The 18,951-nt window shown below is 38.7% G+C and overlaps 1 protein-coding gene across 3 annotated transcripts in view; it reads left to right on the forward strand.

Moving 5' to 3' along the window:
* The first annotated feature begins 18,040 nt into the window (after positions 1-18,040).
* adcy2a (adenylate cyclase 2a) overlaps positions 18,041-18,951 on the forward strand; it is a 157,243-nt gene continuing 156,332 nt past the window's right edge. For all 3 annotated transcript variants that reach the window (XM_026284118.1, XM_026284119.1, XM_026284120.1), the window contains exon 1: positions 18,041-18,492. In XM_026284118.1, coding sequence (XP_026139903.1) covers positions 18,106-18,492 — 387 coding nt within the window. In that variant the 5' untranslated portion in view covers positions 18,041-18,105. The remainder of the gene's footprint in view (positions 18,493-18,951) is intronic.

Below are 18,951 nucleotides of genomic sequence, written 5' to 3' on the forward strand. Positions count from 1 at the left end.
TAGGTGACAGCTATAATGCACAATTAAATTGAATGTTTGATGTTTATTAAAACAAACTGTAAGACATTGTAAATTATGCTACTTTTTCACATGGGCTCAAACGCAAATTAAAATAAAGTGTTACTAAAGTTATATATATTGTTCTGTGTATGTGATTTCAAAGTCTAGATGGGTTGGATTAACACTTTAACTGCCATATCCCTTAAAACTTGATTGCCAGAGGGTTACTGTAAATGCTTATGCCCACTGGGCACAGTTTTCCCGATGCCACCGGGGTGGCGTTTGCACTGATGGCTTAAACCCGCCATCACTGTTTGCAGCTATATTTATTATTATTATTATTAGGGCCTGAGCACACAGGTGCGAGGACCCTCTTGTATCTGCTTTGTTTATTTATTATTATTATTATTATTATTATTATTCAGCTTCTTCTTCTTCTCCCGAATGAATCACTTTTTTGAGGGCTTAAACATGCTCTAAAAGTCATGAAACTTTGCACACGCGTCAAACCTGGTGAAAATTTTCGTCTGATATAGGATTCAGAAGAGGGTGTGGCAAAATGGCTCGACAGCGCCACCTATACTAAGAAAATCAACAGCCTTCCAGCTATGTTTCACATACATGCTCCTCCTAGATATTTCTTCAAATCAACACCAAATTTAGTATGCCTAATCTTAAGGCCTTTGTGATGTTAAATTGCAAAGATCTAGAGTTTTCGTTGAAGGGCGTGTCCGCTGCGGCCTTTTGATGAATTTTGATGATTCGCAATGAAAAATGAAGTTGCTATAACTCAGACATACAATGTCCAATCTGCCCCAAACTTCACATGTTAGATAAGACTTCTGCCCTTAACAGATCTACATGCCCATATTCAGTTATAGTCATAGCGCCGCCTGCTGGCAATAGGAAGTGTCATATTTTATACTGCAACAAACTAGTCCTAGAAATTTTTTTACATTAATGTATTTTTTGTGATCAGTCTAATCTAAAGGCCTGTGCAATGTTAAATTGTGGAGATCTTGAGTTTTTGTGAAAGGTTATGTCCATGGCGCCATGACAAAATTTGATGTCTCGCCACAGTAAGAGAAGTTGTTGTAACTCAGGCATAAAATGTTCAATCTTCCACAAACTTCACATGTTCGATAAGAGTCCTGGCCTGAACACATCTGAAGGCCAATATTCCATTATAATGATAGCGCCACCTGCTGACAACAGGAAGATTGGCAGATATATGGAATAAGCTTTGACATATTCCACTTATATTTATGAGTTTAAATCCATATTTCTCACCGTTCACATATTTACTAAAGCCTCTCGCTGCCAGTGAGCCCGGGTGCGAGGGCCCGTTCATCGCTGCTTGCAGCTTTAATTAGGGCCCGAGCACCAAGGTGCGAGGTGAGCCTCGAGCTGTGTTTCACGTACATTCATGAAAATCGGTACACACATGTAACACACCATTACCTACAAAAAAGTCTCATGGTATAAAATCCAAAACCCAACAGTAAGTAAGTTATTTTGAATTTCCTGTGTGATATTTGTGCAGTTTTTGCCATTTCCATGCATTGTACTTTGACAAACTCCTCCTACAGTTTTAATCGGATTATGTTAAAATTTAGTGAGGGTCATCATAAGACCTTTGTGATGTTAAATTGCGAAGGTTTTGAGTTTTCGTCAAGGGGTGTGTCCCTGGCGGCCTGACAAAGTTTGATGTTTCACCGTGAAACAGGAAGTTGCTGTAACTCAGGCAAGCAATGTCCGATCTTCCCCAAACTTCACACGTGTGATAGCTGTTTTGTTCCAAACAAACACCCATGACCAAATTCAGTTATAGTCATAGCGCCACCTGCTGGTAACAGGAAGTGACATGGTTAACACTATTACAGACTCCTAGGAACATATTAAAAAGTGTAAACAAGTGTTAAATAGGCTGGCAACATACTAGACACATACTAATACATGCTAGCAACACTTAGCTAAGTGTTAAAGCATGCTAATAATGTAGTGAAAAAGGAAGTTGCTGTAACTCAGGCAAGCAATGTCCGATCTTCCCCAAACTTCACACGTGTGATAGGTGTTTTGTTCCAAACAAACACCCATGACCAAATTCAGTCATAGTCATAGCGCCACCTGCTGGTAACAGCTTTTATAATTGCAAAATTATAAAAGCATCAACAAGTGTTAAATAGGCTGGCAACCTTCTAGAAGCATACTAAAACATGCCCGAGCACCGATGGTGTGAGGACCCTCTTGGAATTGCTCCGTTTATTATTATTAGGGCCCGAGCACCGATGGTGAGAGGACCCTCTTGGAATTGCTCCGTTTATTATTATTATTATTATTATTATTATTATTATTATTATTCCGCTTCACCAAAATGAATCACATTTTTGAAGGCCTAAACATGCTCAAAAAGTCATGAAACTTTGCACACACCTCATACCTGGCGAAAATTTACGTCTGATATGGGTTTCAGAAATGGGTGTGGCAAAATGGCTCGACAGCACCACCTTTAGACGTTCAACGGTGTGCGCCTCGAGCTATGTTTCACATACAATCACGAAAATTGGCACACACATGTAACACACCAATACCTACAAAAAAGACTCTTGGACCAAAATTCTAAATCCAACAGGAAGTCAGTTATTTTTAATAATATGAGCAAATTTTGTGTCATTTTTGCCATTTCCATGAGTTGTATTTTAACAAACTCCTCCTAGAGACTTATTCAAATCAGCACCCAATTTGGTATGCCTAATCTAAAGGCCTGTGCAATGTTAAATTGTGAAGATCTTGAGTTTTCGTTAAAGGGCGTGTCCATGGCGGCCTGACAAATTTTTATGTTTCGCCATGAAAAAGGAAGTTGCTGTAACTCAGACATACAATGTCCAATCTGCCTCAAACTTCACATGTTAGATAAGACTTCTGCCCTTAACAGATCTACATGCCCATATTCAGTCATAGTCATAGCGCCACCTGCTGGCAACAGGAAGTGTCATGTTTTACACTGCAAAGAACTACTCCAAGAAATTTTATGACATCAACATTTTATTTTGGTCAGTCTAATCTAAAGGTCTTTGCAATGTTAAATTGTTAAATAAGACTCCTAGCCTGAACACATCTGGAGGCCAATATTCCATTATAATGATAGCGCCACCTATTGGCAACAGGAAAATTGTCACATATAAATGACTTTGACATATTCCACTTATATTAATGATTTGAAATGCATATTTCTCACCTTCACCTTTTTACTAAAGCCACACGATTGCGGTGAGCCCGGGTGCGAGGGCCCGTTCATCGCTGCTTGCAGCTTTAATTATTAGGGCCCGAGCACCGATGGTGCGAGGACCCTCTTGGAATTGCTCCGTTTATTATTAGGGCCCGAGCACCGATGGTGTGAGGACCCTATTGTATCTGCTCTGTTTATTATTAGGACCCGAGCCAATGGGCGCAGGGCCCTATTGTTCCCCTAAGGATTATTCTTCTTATTATTATTAGGGCCCGAGCCAATGGGCACAGGGCCCTATTGTTCCCCTAAGGATTATTCTTATTATTTTTATTTTTTATGAACCTTCCGGGGGTTTTTGGGGGCCTTAACATAGTCAAATGTTAATCTTGGTTAATCTATAGGAAGAGAAGTTGTTGTAACTCGGGCATAAAATATTCGATCTTCCCCAAACTTCAAATGTTCGATAAGAGTCTTGGCCTGAACACATCTGAAGGAAAATTTTCCATTATAATGATAGCGCCACCTGCTGGCAAAAGGAAGATTGGCACATATAAATGACTATAAATGGCATATTCCGCTTATATTTACGACTTTAAATGCATATTTCTCGCTGTTCACCTTTTTTACTAAAGCCGCTTGCTGGTGGTGAGCCCGGGGGCGAGGGCCAGATCATCGCTGCTTGCAGCTTTAATTATTATTATTTTAATTTTTTATGAACCTTCCGGGGGGTTTTGGGGGCCTTAACATACTCAAAAACTCTTGAAAATTGGCACACACATTGGAACCTGAGGCCATCAGGACGCCACAGAGGCTGGGACCCGGGCGTGGCACAGGGGCTCTACAGCGCCCCCTGGAACACAGTCAGAAACCTTGAACCATAGCTCACACATACTTGCATGTATTTATATGAAACTCAGTACACTTATAGATCTCATTGAGCTGAACAACTTTTGCACTCTATGTCATAGGCTCCGCCCAACAGGAAGTCAGCTATTCAGGGCTGTTTTAAAAAAAAGCATGCTATGGAATTTGATATACTCCTCTGAGGATTTCCACATGTTCACCACAAAACTTGGTGAACATGATCTCAAGACATTGAGGATGAAAAATTGCGAGGGGATTTTTGATATCTCGAACTGTTTGCCCGTGGCGAGGCGTGGAAATTATGGCGAGAAATGAGAAACAGGAAATGTCTAATAACATCCACATACATTTCCTGAATTTGATCAAACTTCATTGGTTTGTTCGTTGTATGATACAGACCATATATATGTGACTGTTAAGAGTCAATATTATAGCGCCACCAACTGGCAGCAGAAAGTGTGTCATTTTCCAAATGCTTTGAATTCAGCATCTTCTTTTTACTCTATTTGCTTCAAACTTCATCAGAATAATGACAAAACACGGCAGATGAAAATCTGTTGTTGGGGATATTGATATCTAATATAGTGTTGCCATGCCAACGTGTCAAACTTGAATATTCTGTTATGGTGATTTTGAGGCAGACAACAAGCTCAGATTTACATGAAACTCAGAACACATATCAGTATTAATGATATCTAGACAATGGCAAAAGCTTTTAAAAGGGTGTGAAGGAGGCACTCTATAGCGCCACCTTTTGTCAAAAATGGGGGGGTTAGTTTTAGCTACAGACACCAAACTTGGTACATAAATTGTTCTTATTAAGACGGACAATTTTCTATTTCACAGTCATAAGCTACGACAAACAGGAAGTCAGCTATTTTGATTTGTATTTTTATTTTTGGGCAAATTCGGCTGTGAATTAATGCATACTCCTCACAGGGGACGTGCACTATACACACCAAACTTTGTCTACATGTTGAAAAAACATTGAGGAACTTAAATTGCAGATGGATTTTGGATAGCTTGAACGGTTTTGCCGTGGGGATTTTTTTAAATAATATTAAAAAGGGAAACATTAATTGTCTTGTATTTTTAAATTGCAGCTTCCAAACATTTCAAAACCATTTTTCATTTAGAGAACATGCGATTCTGAAGAAATATACATAGTTGCACGACTTTACAACACTGTATGATTAAAAGAAAATTATAAAACTGCCAGACATCTGATCTCACTCTGAGGCATTCTCTCTGTGTGAGGGAAAGGAGGGGGAGGGGTGCTTGAGGGCCTGCATAACAGAGAGAGAGAGAGAGAGAGAGAGTTAACAACTCTTTAATCACCAGGAAAAAAAAAACTGTAATTGTGTGTTGTTGATTTTTTTCATCATTACAGCTTAAGAAATCTCTCTATCATTTTCTGTCAGTTTTAGGGATGAAAAAAACCTAGTACAATTTGTAGGGTTCAAACAAAATGATTTTATATAATTAGGTTGAGAATTATGTTATTTGCAAAATAAAAAAAAGATTTTAAAATACATACACGTTGACTTGTATATATTTTTTTATTCTGATAATAATTTTAAACTTATTTGATACTGATCTATGACAGACATTCTGTGACATGACATGACATGACCTGAATTTACACAAAACAGTTAAGCTTTTTAAAACAGTTCAGCTCACAGATAATGACTAAGCTGTAATGCAGGCAAAATATTTTACAAATGCTTATAGATCAATAAAATTGTTAAAAATGGTTTTTCACAAAGTGCATAATAATAAGGCACGTTGATATTCTGATGACATTTTTTTCCAAGCACATTTTACCCATTTCAAATCACATCAATCTTAATAAATACTCTATATTTGGTATTTCATGATTTATGAGTGATATATATAATTGTCCTCGAAGGCTGGAAGTGAAAAGCTCATATTCAGGAGTGCTGAATTTTTAGGCATGTCTTCTTGTCATGCATTGGTCATAGAGCTCATTGTAGCAATGTCTCAGGTGTTGAAATAGATTTGTTATACATTATACAGGTTAACTGTTTGCAGAGTGTATACAGTATGTGTATGTCGTGCAGATGCAGCAGCGAGAGCATGTTATTGTAACGCAAAAACACATTAAAATAATGCGCGAGCATGAATCTCTCCGCTTGCATGCACATTTCCTTTACTTTGTCACAAAACGCGTCCTCTGCTCAAACTGTGTCCTGTGCACTCACAACTCTCTCTATGCTCATGCGATAGATATTCATTCTTTTCACACCTTTCTACTTCTAACCTTTTCTGTTCACATCTTTTACCATGTGCAGTGTGAATGCTCTGAAACATTAACATGGGCTCTGAAAAAAATATGCATTACGGACAGAGCTTGTGAACCTGGCCTTGCATAGGCGTATGCACAGTCTGTCCTGTTCTCGTGCTCCATTTAGGAATGCTTCATTCGGACTGGTTCAGAAAGCAACGGCAAACGTGCAGTGTGTAATACCTATCATGGTCACCACCAGATGGAGCTATAGGATTACTTTTAAATAATTGTTTTAAAAACGTGTATACAGCATTTAAATCATTTATAAGAATCTTTCAAAGTAAAATAATATGTATTTTAAAAATCTAATGAATTTTAATGGTAATATAGTTTAATATAATAATTTCAGAAATGTTTATAGATCAATAAAAGTATTTTTAAAAATGGTTATAGATCATGAAAAGTGTTTTGCAACAATTTATAATAAGCTCTCGTTGGTTTACATTAACTAACAATGAACAATCTATTTTTCAGATCATTTATTAATCTTTTTTTACGTTAGTTATTCCTATCATTAAAAATATTATTGTTTATGTTATTTCACAGTACATAAACTAATCTTAAAATAAAAATGTAATTAAAAACAATATTATTAATAATGTATTAAAATATTTTAACTAAGCTTTAATTAACATTTATATAAACACTTATATTGAAAGAGACTGAAATGGAAGTAATTTTTACTTTTAAAAAACGCTTATAAGACACAGTTAACGAATGCAACTGTGTAGGAAACCCAAAATGCGAAACCCAACAGGAAGTCGGTTATGTCTAATATTATGAGCAAATTTTGTGTCATTTTTGTCATTTCCATGCGTTGTATTTTAACGAACTCTTCCTAGAGATTCATTCAGATCAACACCAAATTTGGTATGCCTAATCTGAAGGCCTTTGCGATTAAATTACGAAGCTTTTGAGTTTTCGTTAATGGGCGTGTCCGTGGCGGCCTGGCGAATTTTGATGATTCGCCATGAAACAGGAAGTTGCTATAACTCAGACATACAATGACCAATCTGCCCCAAACTTCACATGTTTGATGAGACTCCTGACCTGAACAGATTGACATGCCCATATTCAGTTATAGTCATAGCGCCACCTATTGGCAACAGGACGTGACATATTTTACACTGCGATGAACTACTCCTAGAAATTTTATGACATCAATGTATTTTTTTGTGGTCAGTCTAATCTAAAGGCCTGTGCAATGTTAAGTTGTGAAGATCTTGAGTTTTCGTTAAAAGGCGTGTCCATGGCGCCGTCACGAAGTTCGATGTCTCGCCATGGGAATAAAAGATGTTATAACTCAGGCATAAAATGTCCGATCTTCCCCAAACTGCACATGTGTGATAAGAGTCCTGGCCTGAACACATCTGAAGGCCAAAATTCCATCAGGTGTGGCAAAATGGCTCGATAGCGCCACCTATACACTTTCAACAGAGTGCGCCTCGAGCTATGTTTCACGTACATGTACAAAAATCGGTATACACGTGTAACACACCAATACCTACAAAAAAGTCTCTTGATACGAAATCTGAATCCCAACAGGAAGTCGGATATTTACAATTTTCTCTGCAAAATTGGCGTTGTTTTTGCCATTTTCAGGGGTTGTACTTTAACAAACTCCTCCTAGAGATTCATTCAGATCAACACCAAACCTGGTCAGTGTAATCTTAAGCCCTTGGCGATGTTAAATTGCAAAGATCTTTAGATTTCGTTAAAGGGCGTGTCCATGGCGGCCTGACAAATTTCGATGTTTCGCCATGAAAAAGGAAGTTGCTGTAACTCAGACATACAATGTCCAATCTGCCCCAAACTTCACATGTTAGATAAGTCTTTGGCCCTTAACAGATCTACATGCCCACATTCAGTTATAGTCATAGCGCCACCTATTGGCAACAGGAAGTGACATGTTTTACGCTGCGACAAACTACTCCTAGAAATCTTTTGACATTAATGTATTTTTTGTGGTCAGTCTAATCTAAAGGCCTGTGCAATGTTAAATTGTGGAGATCTTGAGTTTATGTTAAAGGGCGTGTCCATAATGCCAAGACAAAATTTGATGTCTCGCCACAGCAAGAGAAGTTGTGGGAACTCAGGCATAAAATGTTCAATCTTCCCCAAACTTCAAATGTTCGATAAGAGTCCTGCCCTGAAGACATATGAAGGCCAATAATCCATTATAATGATAGCGCCACCTGCTGGCAACACAAAGATTGGCACATATATGGAATAAACATTGATATATTCTACATATATTTAAGAGTTTAAACGCATATTTCTCACCATTCACCTATTTACTAAAGCCACTCGTTGCCGGTGAGCCCGGGTGCGAGGGCCCGTTCATCGCTGCTTGCAGCTTTAATTATTATTATCCTTTTTCTTCTGCTTTTCCAAAATGAATAGCATTTTTGAGGGCTTAAACATGCTCAAAAAATCATGAAACTTTGCACACGCGTCAAACCTGGTGAAAATTTTCGTCTGATATAGGAGTCAGAAGAGGGTGTGGCAAAATGGCTCGACAGCGCCACCTATACTAAGAAAATCAATAGCCTTCCGGCTATGTTTCACGTACATGCACGAAAATTGGCACACATATGTAACACACCAATACCTACAAAAAAGACTCTAAAGCAAAATTCTAAACCCAACATGAAGTCGGTCATTTTTAATATTATGAGCAAATTTTGTGTAATTTTGGTCATTTCCATGCGTTGTATTTTAACGAACTCCTCCTAGAGATTTCTTCAAATCAACACCAAATTTGGTATGCCTAATCTAAAGGCCTTTGCGATGTTAAATTGCGAAAATCTTGAGTTTTCGTTTAAGGGCATGTCTATGGCGGCCTGGCGAATTTCGATGGTTCGCCATGAAAAATTAAGTTGCTATAACTCAGACATACAATGTCCAATCTGCCCCAAACTTCACTTGTTTGATGAGACTCCGAACCTGAACAGATTGACATGCCCATATTCAGTTATAGTCATAGCGCCACCTATTGGCAACAGGAAGTGACATATTTTACGCTGCGACAGACCACTCCTTGAAATTTTTTGACATCAATGTCTTTTTTATGGTCAGTCTAATCTAAAGGCCTGTGCAATGTTAAATTATGAAGATCTTGGGTTTTCTTGAAAAGGCGTGTCCATGGCGCCATGACAAAGTTCAAAGTCTCGCCATGGGAATAAAACTTGTTGTAACTCAGGCATTAAATGTCCGATCTTGCCCAAACTTTACATGTTTGATAAGAGTCCTGGCCTAAACGCATCTAAAGGCCAATAGTCCATCGGGTATGGCAAAATGGCTCTATAGCGCCACCTATACAAATTCAACGGAGTGCAAAATTTGGTACACACATGTAACACACCAATACCTACAAAAAAGTCTCTTGGTACGAAATCCGAATCCCAACAGGAAGTCGGTTATTTTGAATTTTCCCTGTAAAATTGGTGTTGTTTTTGTCATTTTCAGGAGTTGTACTTTAACAAACTCCTCCTAGAAATGTATTCAGATCAACACCAAACTTGGTCAGTGTAATCTAAAGCCCTTTGCGATGTTAAATTGTGAAGGAATTGAGGTTTCGTTAAAGGGCGTGTCCATGACGGCCTGATAAATTTTGAAGTTTCACTATGAAAAAGGAAGTTGCTGTAACTCAGACATACAATGTCCAGTCTGCCCCAAACTTCACATGTTAGATAAGACTTTTGTCCTTAACAGATCTACATGCACATATTCAGTTATAGTCATAGTGCCACCCTGCTGGCAACAGGAACTGACATGTTTTATGCTGCGACAAACTAATGTATTATAATGTTGACATTAATATATTTTTTGTGGTCAGTCTAATCTAAAGGCCTGTGCAATGTTAAATTGGGGAGATCTTGAGTTTTTGTTAATGGGCGTGTCCATAAGGCCATGACAAAATTTTATGTCTCACCACAGCAAGAGAAGTTGTTATTACTCAGGCATAAAATGTTGGATCTTCCCCAAACTTCACATGTTCGATAAGAGTCCTGGTCTGAACACATCTGAAGGACAATTTTCCATTATACTGGTAGCGCCACCTGCTAGCAACAGGAAGATTGGCACATATAAGGAATAAACATTTATATATTCTACTTATATTTATGAGTTTAAACGCATATTTCTCACCATTCACCTATTTATTAAAGCCACTCGCTGCCAGTGAGCGAGGGTGCGAGGGCCCGTTCATTGCTGCTTGCAGCTTTAATTTGTATTTTTAATAGATTTAAAAGTGAAACTAAAAGAGAGTCTCCTCCCTTTTTCAGTCCAGGAATTGCACCTGTGGTATTTCTCTCAGACAATGGAAGTCTAAGCACATATAGTCAAACAGAGGGAGATGAGATGTCTGAAAGTTTTTTTTTTTAATTTTCTGTTATCCATACAGTGTTGTACAGTCGTGAAACTATGCATATTTCCTCAGAATGACTTTTCACCTCGCACCATCGGTGCTCGGGCCCTAATAAACATTTACATTTACATTTACATTTATTCATTTAGCAGACGCTTTTATCCAAAGCGACTTACAGATGAAGACAGTGGAAGCAATCAAAAACAACAAAAAGAGCAATGATATATATGAGTGCTATAACAAGTCTCAGTTAGGTTAACACAGTACACGTAGGATGGGTTTTTAACTAATATAATAAATAAAAAGAAAACAGATAGAATAATAAAATAAAAGAATAGAGCAAGCTAGTTAGAGGTCTTTACACATACACACACACATACATATACAATTGCATAATAAATGAAAAGAAAATACAATACAAAAAGATTAGAAAGGTAGTTAGATTTTTTAAAGAATAAAATTAGAATAGTGAGTGTTAAAGTTAGAGGGTCAAATAAAGATGGAAGAGATGTGTTTTAAGCCGATTCTTGAAGATGGCTAAGGACTCAGCTGCTCGGATTGAGTTGGGGAGTTCATTCCACCAGAAGGGAACATTTAATTTAAAAGTCCGTAAAAGTGACTTTGTGCTTCTTTGGGATGGCACAATCAAGCGACATTCACTTGCAAAACGCAAGCTTCTAGAAGTCTGAAGTAACGAATTTAGGTAAATGGGTGCAGAGCCAGTGGTAGTTTTGTAGGCAAACATCAATGCCTTGAATTTTATGCGAGCAGCTATTGGAAGCCAGTGCAAATTGATAAACAGAGGTGTGACGTGTATTCTTTTTGGCTCATTAAAAATTAATCTTGCTGCCGCGTTCTGAATTAATTGTAAAGGTTTGATAGAATTGGCTGGAAGACCTGCCAAGAGGGCATTGCAATAGTCCAGCCTGGACAGAACAAGAGCTTGAACAAGGAGTTGTGCAGCATGTTCCGAAAGAAAGGGCTTGATCTTCTTGATGTTGAATAAAGCAAATCTGCAGGATCGGACAGTTTTATCAATTAGGTCTGAGAAAGTCAGCTGATCATCAATCATAACTCCAAGGCTTCTAGCTGTTTTTGAAGGAGTTATGGTTGATGTGCCTAACTTGATGGTGAAATTGTGATGGAACGATGGGTTTGCTGGAATCACAAGCAGTTCTGTCTTGGCAAGGTTGAGTTGAAGGTGATGGTCCATCATCCAGGAAGAAATTTCAGTTTGACAAGCTGAGATGCGAATAGCTACCGTCGGATCATCAGGATGGAATGAGAGGTAGAGTTGAGTGTCATCAGCATAGCAGTGGTATGAAAAGCCATGTTTTTGAATGACAGAACCTAATGATGCCATGTAGACAGAGAAGAGAAGTGGTCCAAGAACTGAGCCCTGAGGCACCCCAGTAGTTAGATGTTGAGACTTGGACACCTCACCTTTCCAAGGTACTTTGAAGGACCTATCTGATAGGTAAGACTCAAACCATTGAAGTGTTGTTCCTGAGATGCCTTTCGCCAGTAGCGTTGATAGGAGGATCTGGTGGTTAACCGTGTCAAAAGCAGTGCACAGATCAAGCAAGATAAGTACTGAAGATTTGGATTCTGCTTTTGCCAGTCTTACAGCTTCAACAACTGAGAGCATGGCCGTCTCAGTTGAATGTCCACTTCTGAAGCCAGATTGGTTGCTGTCAAGGAGAATGTTGTGTGTGAGAAATGTAGAGACTTGTTTGAACACAGCTCGTTCAAGTGTTTTTGCAATAAAAGGAAGAAGGGAAACTGGTCTGTAGTTCTCTAAAAGAGATGGGTTGAGGTTGGGTTTCTTAAGTAGTGGAGTTATACGTGCCTGTCTAAATGATGAGGGAAAAACACCAGTGTTGAGGGAAGTGTTGATGATGTGAGTGAGTGCAGGTACAACTTCAGGAGAAATGGCTTGAAGGAGATGAGATGGAATTGGATCAAGTGGGCAAGTTGTAGGGTGATTAGAAAGGATGAGTTTTGACACTTCTGCCTCAGAGAGTGAAGAGAAGGATGTAAATGAGTGTAAGTTTGCTGGTGATATGAGCTAGACTAATTGTGGTGTGGAAAATTGTGCACTAATGTGTTTAATTTTATTAATGAAAAACATTTCAAAGTCGTCAGCTATTAGAGATGAAGCAGGAGGAGGAGGAATTAATAAATAATTAATAAATAATTAATTAATAATTAATTAATAATATATAAACTGAGCAATTCCAAGAGGGTCCTCTCACCATCGGTGCTCGGGCCCTAATAAATGGAGCAATTCCAATAGGGTCCTCGCATTGCAGTACTCGGGCCCTAAATATAGACAGTTGTGATTTACAGGTATTATGTGTGCAAATTTGAAATGTAAACAATAATGGTGTTAAATAGGTAATGTATATATTGTATATAGTCTTCTCAGGTCAGATTTGGTAGATGAGCTGAGCTAGAAAGTTATAGAAGTACAGAGGACATATTCAGTGATGGTGGAGTTTCAGCAGCTCCTGTGGCAGATTGTTGGTGGGAGGAGCGTGGCCCAGATCAGTCCAGTGACATGTGGCCCAAATCAGGCTAAGATCTGAAGGCATATTACATGACCCATGATAAACAAGATAAATACAATATTACATGATAATGGTTAAATGATCATATACATTTTGATGAAATGTGACACAAGCATTAAATAAAATGATCATGAAAGTAGCTTATGTTTTATTTAAATCCTCTGTATCGATGTGATGCTTGGTGTGAGAAACAGATCCAAATTCAACCATTCATCGGCGATACTGTATGTGTCTCCTTCCTCTGTAGCTATAGTAACAATGAAAAAGTTTTACCGCAGCGATATCAAACGCTCATTGGCTCTTGTCAGTTCTTCAGTGATAGATTGCGACATGCCGTGTTTCTGGTGATGCCTATTTTTAATAAGAAATGTGCGCCTTGACGGAGTGAATCGGGATTATGCAATTGCATTTGGATTATGCCACAATTTATGCGTCCACATTTTGAAAATGCAAATTAAAATACAATTTGCAATTCCATTTGAAAAAAGACCAGAAAATACTTCCATACGGGATAGTTTTTTCAGCATTCAACAACTTAAATTATTCCCTGCTCCTTGCACTACTATTATATTCTGCTAGAGAGGACTAAAACTGCAATGCTCTTTGACATAATAAATTATAATTAATATTATAATTACATTACATGTGTCTATCTGTTACGTTTCTCTTATAGACTGTATACTTTAAACACTCACTCTTTACTTGTTGATTTTTTCTTTATAAAAATAAATAGAAAAATCAATGCAATAATTTTATTTTATTGCACAGTTACATGATTTCTTTTCAGTTTAATGTACTTTATTGGCATAGTTTGTGTGTACACTAAGACAGCAAGCAGTTTTGGCCCAGAACCGGCCCACATCTGGCTCAAATGGATTTTACGCTGGCCAGATGTGTGCCAGATCTGGGGCAACACTATGTTGCTGTCTGGGTTAAAGCATGTCACAAAGTGAATAATGGTGATTATTGTAATACACAATGCTATTATATTAAATATTAAGATTCTGTTATTGGGTCTGGGCTATATAAGGCTCAGGTGTGGCTCAGATTTGGGGATTCTGGTTTACTTTAGGCTAAAAATTGGCCCCAATAATAACACCTGTTTTGGCCCAGTTCAGGACCAGGTGATTAACTGTCTGAGATTCAGGCCAGTTTAGGGCCCATGTTTGGCCCTTGTCTTCAATCCAGTTCTTGGCCAATACAGGGCTGTCATGTTGTGCGGCACTTGGGCTGAAGGAAAAGTGATTGTTTGGCCTGGATCTGGGCCAGAAGACATTTGCTATGCGGGATGTAATGCAGTCCCATGTTGACTGTCATCCACAGACCTGTTTGCTCTGTAGGCAAACTGCAGGGGGTCCAGTAATGGTCCAGTGATGTCCTTCAGATAAGCCAAAACTAGTCTTTCAAATGACTTCATGACAAGTCCTTCCTGTAAGCATCGTCTTTGGCCTGATGGTGCTTGCTTAGTTTTGCAGTGAACCATGGTTTGTAATTGTTGTCAGTTAAATAAGTCCTGGTATGAAGTCACATATCTTAAAAGAAACTGATATATAATGTTACAGTCTCTGTGAGCTTGTTCAGAACGGTGGCAGCAGCTTCAAAAACACTCCAATCAGTGAGGTCAAAACAGGCTTGTAAATCCTGCTCTGCTTCATTAGTCTATCTTTTTACAGTCCTTAATACAGGTTTAGCTGATTTCAGTTTCTGCACGGTGGGTAAGTATAAGACGGTAAGTATCAGATTTCCCCAAAGCTGCGTGTGGAACAGAGTGATATGAATACTTTATTTTGTTGTAACAGTGATACAATATATTATTGTCTCTGGTGGAACATGTGTTGTGCTGTCTGTATTTTGATAGTTCACAGGAGAGATTGGCTTTATCAAAATTCCCGAAGAATGATTAAAACAGAGTCTGGGTGGTGTTGTTCTGTGTCTGTGATTTGATCAGCTAGTTTTTGTAAAGCTGAGTTTCACATGTGCTTGCGGAGGAATGTAAAAACTCACGGAACGAGCAAAAGTCTCGCAGTGAATAGAATGGTTTCAGCACATTCACACACAGCACATCTTCTTTAATACTGTTACATCTATACACCACCTTTTGTTGATGTAAAAACATGTCCCGTCGCAGTGCAATTTCCATGTTGATTCTGCGTTGCAATCTGCTCTAACCTGCTTGTCATTCAGCCAGGTTTCCGTGAAACACAGAGCAGCAGAGTTTGAAAAATTCTTGTTAGTCCTAGAAAGCAGAATACATTTATCTGTTTCATTGAGTAGAGAGCGAAGATTCACCCGATGGACGCTAGGCAACGGTGTTTGAAATCCGGGCTTCCTGAACTTGATGAGCACGCTGGCTCTTTTCCTGTCTGCACGTGCAGAAGTGCTTGATCAGTGCAGCTGCTCCGCCAACAACAACATTCAGTAAAATGTCTGAAAATCTTGGGAGACTGAAGATTTTGTGGTGTGTTCTGGCGAATGTTCAGCAGTTCGTCCCTGGTAAAACTGATTGTGTTTAATAAACAAAAAACAGGAAAAACTAACAAAACAGTACAAACACTGGAGAGCCAAGCACTGAGGCTGTCGTGTGCATCGCCATTGCAATCATTTTCATATTTTCATGAAAATAATCACTGGGTGTAGAAAAGGGTGGATACATTAAAAAAAGAATCCAGAAACATCAATTCAAAGAGACTATTTACTTGTGCCATCTAACCTTTAAGTTCTCATTAAGACATTGCTGCATTTAAAAAAAAAAAATGGATTTGTTAGTCAGTCAGTATGGTCCGCTGTATTAAAGTGGTAATTAAAATACAGCTTCATGCTTTAAGTCATTTATATAGACTGAAAATCCACAGAACAAGACAGCATTTGAACAATTTAGGAAATATCTATGTTGACTGTAATTTTTCTCCAAATTCATTTTTTCTACAAAAAGCATATTTTCAGCTCATGAAGACATTATATTTACCAGCTCTTAAACTGATTATGGGCTTCAGTACTTCAACAGTGGACATGAAAGCTGATAATTTGAAAAAAATTTTTTTTTTGTCCCCAGCAGAGTTAATTTGTAAGTTCTCAGACTCTTTTTTTTTTAGATTATATTTATATATGACAGGTTGTCTTTGAAGAAGAAAAATGGTTTCTGACTGTGACTTCTGTGTGGTATATTTCTCTTGTAATTGTTGCAAAGCTCACCAGTATCTGCCAGCCACCTTAACAACCAAACAAAGAAGCCGGGTGAGGGAAGAAATCTATCCTGACATTTGGAAGAAAGCTGAATCTAGAAGCTGTCTAGTGAGATGGGGGTGGAGGTAATACAGAGGAAGGAGAAGGGGAAGTACTGCATGGAAAAGACAAGAGCGTTTAATCTAAGCCTGTAATGTAAAAAAGCTCATAGCTGTGGTCAGTTTTATTCTGGTGAACAGAACAAAACACAAAACAGACATGGATCATCCAGGTAACAACACCGTATTAGGAATCAAGCTTACACTATGTAAACTTTTGAATAGGGTACACACTATATATCAATTTTTATTAAGTCACAAGGATTTTCCTACCACTCCCAAGAAAGTCAGACTTTTACTATCTGAACAGACTGTTTATGTAGAAGCTTATATATACTAGATTACAGTATGCTCATTCCTTAATGAATGCTGGAAGAAAATCTCTGCAAATGATCCAGAATGGTGTTGGTAAGTCCTTTAACTAACCCAAGAGTGCTTATTACATCTCTCTTTGTGTTGCTTCACTGGCTGGTGGTACCCCAAGTTCAAGTCTTAGATGCTTGTGTACAGACCATCGACTGGCTCTGTACCCTCATACCTCCTCTCACTTGCAAATCTACATTGTCTCCTGAAATATGCACCCATTGAGTGAGTTGTGCCTCATGGTATCAAAACAACTTGGCACAAAATTACTCTCCCAAATTTTCATATTCAGTGTATTTATTTATTTATTTTTTATTCCAGCTCCTGCAAGTCTACACGTAGCCACAGTTTGCTGTGTCATTGTCCTAATGGACCACTTGCTCTTTGTCTTATTTGATGCACATCTACTGTGTGCATGGCAGTGTGCTTTATAATAATACTGTATACTGTGTGCGTATGTGTGTTGTTTTTAAATGTGTACATGTTTCCTGCCTACAAATCAAAGAAGTACTGCCCATTGCCATTTACATCTCAAAATGAATCCTTCACCATAAGAAATTAATTAGGTCCCATGAGAAAGCATGAAATATAAATCTCATTGTGGTTTTGTTCAATTAAAATCCCCCCAAAATGTATCTTTAGACATAACGTTTCAGGTGTGACATTACCAATTTGTGTGCTACGTGACACAAATTAGATTTGAAATTTACAGCACAAGGGAAGGAAAGATGTTGATGTTTGTGATACTAATGTAGTGTTCTATTGAGAATGGTGATATTAACTACAAAACTGGAAAATGAATGCTTCAACCTTTAACAGAGGAAATAAAATAATGCAAGGCTGAAACATCTTAAGGATCAGTATATGATGGCAATTTTTTTGATGAACCAACAAAACCTGGCACATCATCTTGACAGGAAACGCTTTCCACCCCTACATCCCTTTCTGTCTGGCCTTTCTCTCTGTCTTTCTCACTCACATTTGCTTTCTCCCTCGCTGCTTGCCTCAATCCAGAACCTCCCCCCCCCCTCTCTCTCCCTTGCACATACATACTCACACACATACACTGCTTCCTTTCACTCTCACTCTGACAGTCTGCAGTTCAATATGTTGCCTGAGCAATGCTGCGCACCGCAGTGGAAGCCATCCTGCCGGTGTACCGGCCACACACCACAGCCCGAGCATCAGTGCTCCATTTGAAGGACCTGTGTGAAGAGGAGCGTGACCCTCACAAACCCCAGCCACCGCCCAACAGAGAGGAACACAACGGCAGCTCCATGTGGAGGGAGGCCATGCGTAAGAGGAGATACTTGCTGGAGAGGGGCTCCCGGACAGGAGGAGATGTAACAGGAGGAGGAGGTGTGCGTGGCCGGAGACAGAGGTCCCCAGACTGGCTGTATGATTCATACTATCGTATGAGCCAACAGCATCCACTTATTGTTTTTCTGCTCCTCATTGTGATGGGTGCCTGCCTGGCTCTGTTGACTGTTTTCTTCGCCTCTGGGCTGGTGAGTATTTGGAAACTGGGGGGAAGGTAACTGGGGAAAAAGCAGAAAGGGATGGGAAACAATGTTTGGGTTAGAAGAGGGAGAAGCTCTGTTACTATACTGTGCAAGTGACACAGGAAAATGTAAATGTAACTTATTTCTTAATGATTATTTATTTAAGGGTCTCAAAAACAGTTAACAAGCTATACAAGCCAACACCTGGATTTTTCTTGCACTACAGTATATGTATTAGAAAACAATTTCTGTGTCCAAAACCCTAACACTTTAGAGGAAGTTTCTGCCAGTTGGCACTGTTTGTATTGATTGCAGCAACGATATGTCTTTGTTAACCTTATGCAGTATGTAATCACTCTCTTCAAAGCATCATTTTTGTGATTCATGTTAAAGTGATAAAGAAGCAGCAGAGAATAATCGAGGCACGGAAGGAAAGGGAGTGCATTTGGAAAAACAACAGAAATC

This window comes from Carassius auratus, chromosome 16 (genome assembly GCF_003368295.1).
Source record: "Carassius auratus strain Wakin chromosome 16, ASM336829v1, whole genome shotgun sequence".
NCBI classification, from domain to species: domain Eukaryota; kingdom Metazoa; phylum Chordata; class Actinopteri; order Cypriniformes; family Cyprinidae; genus Carassius; species Carassius auratus.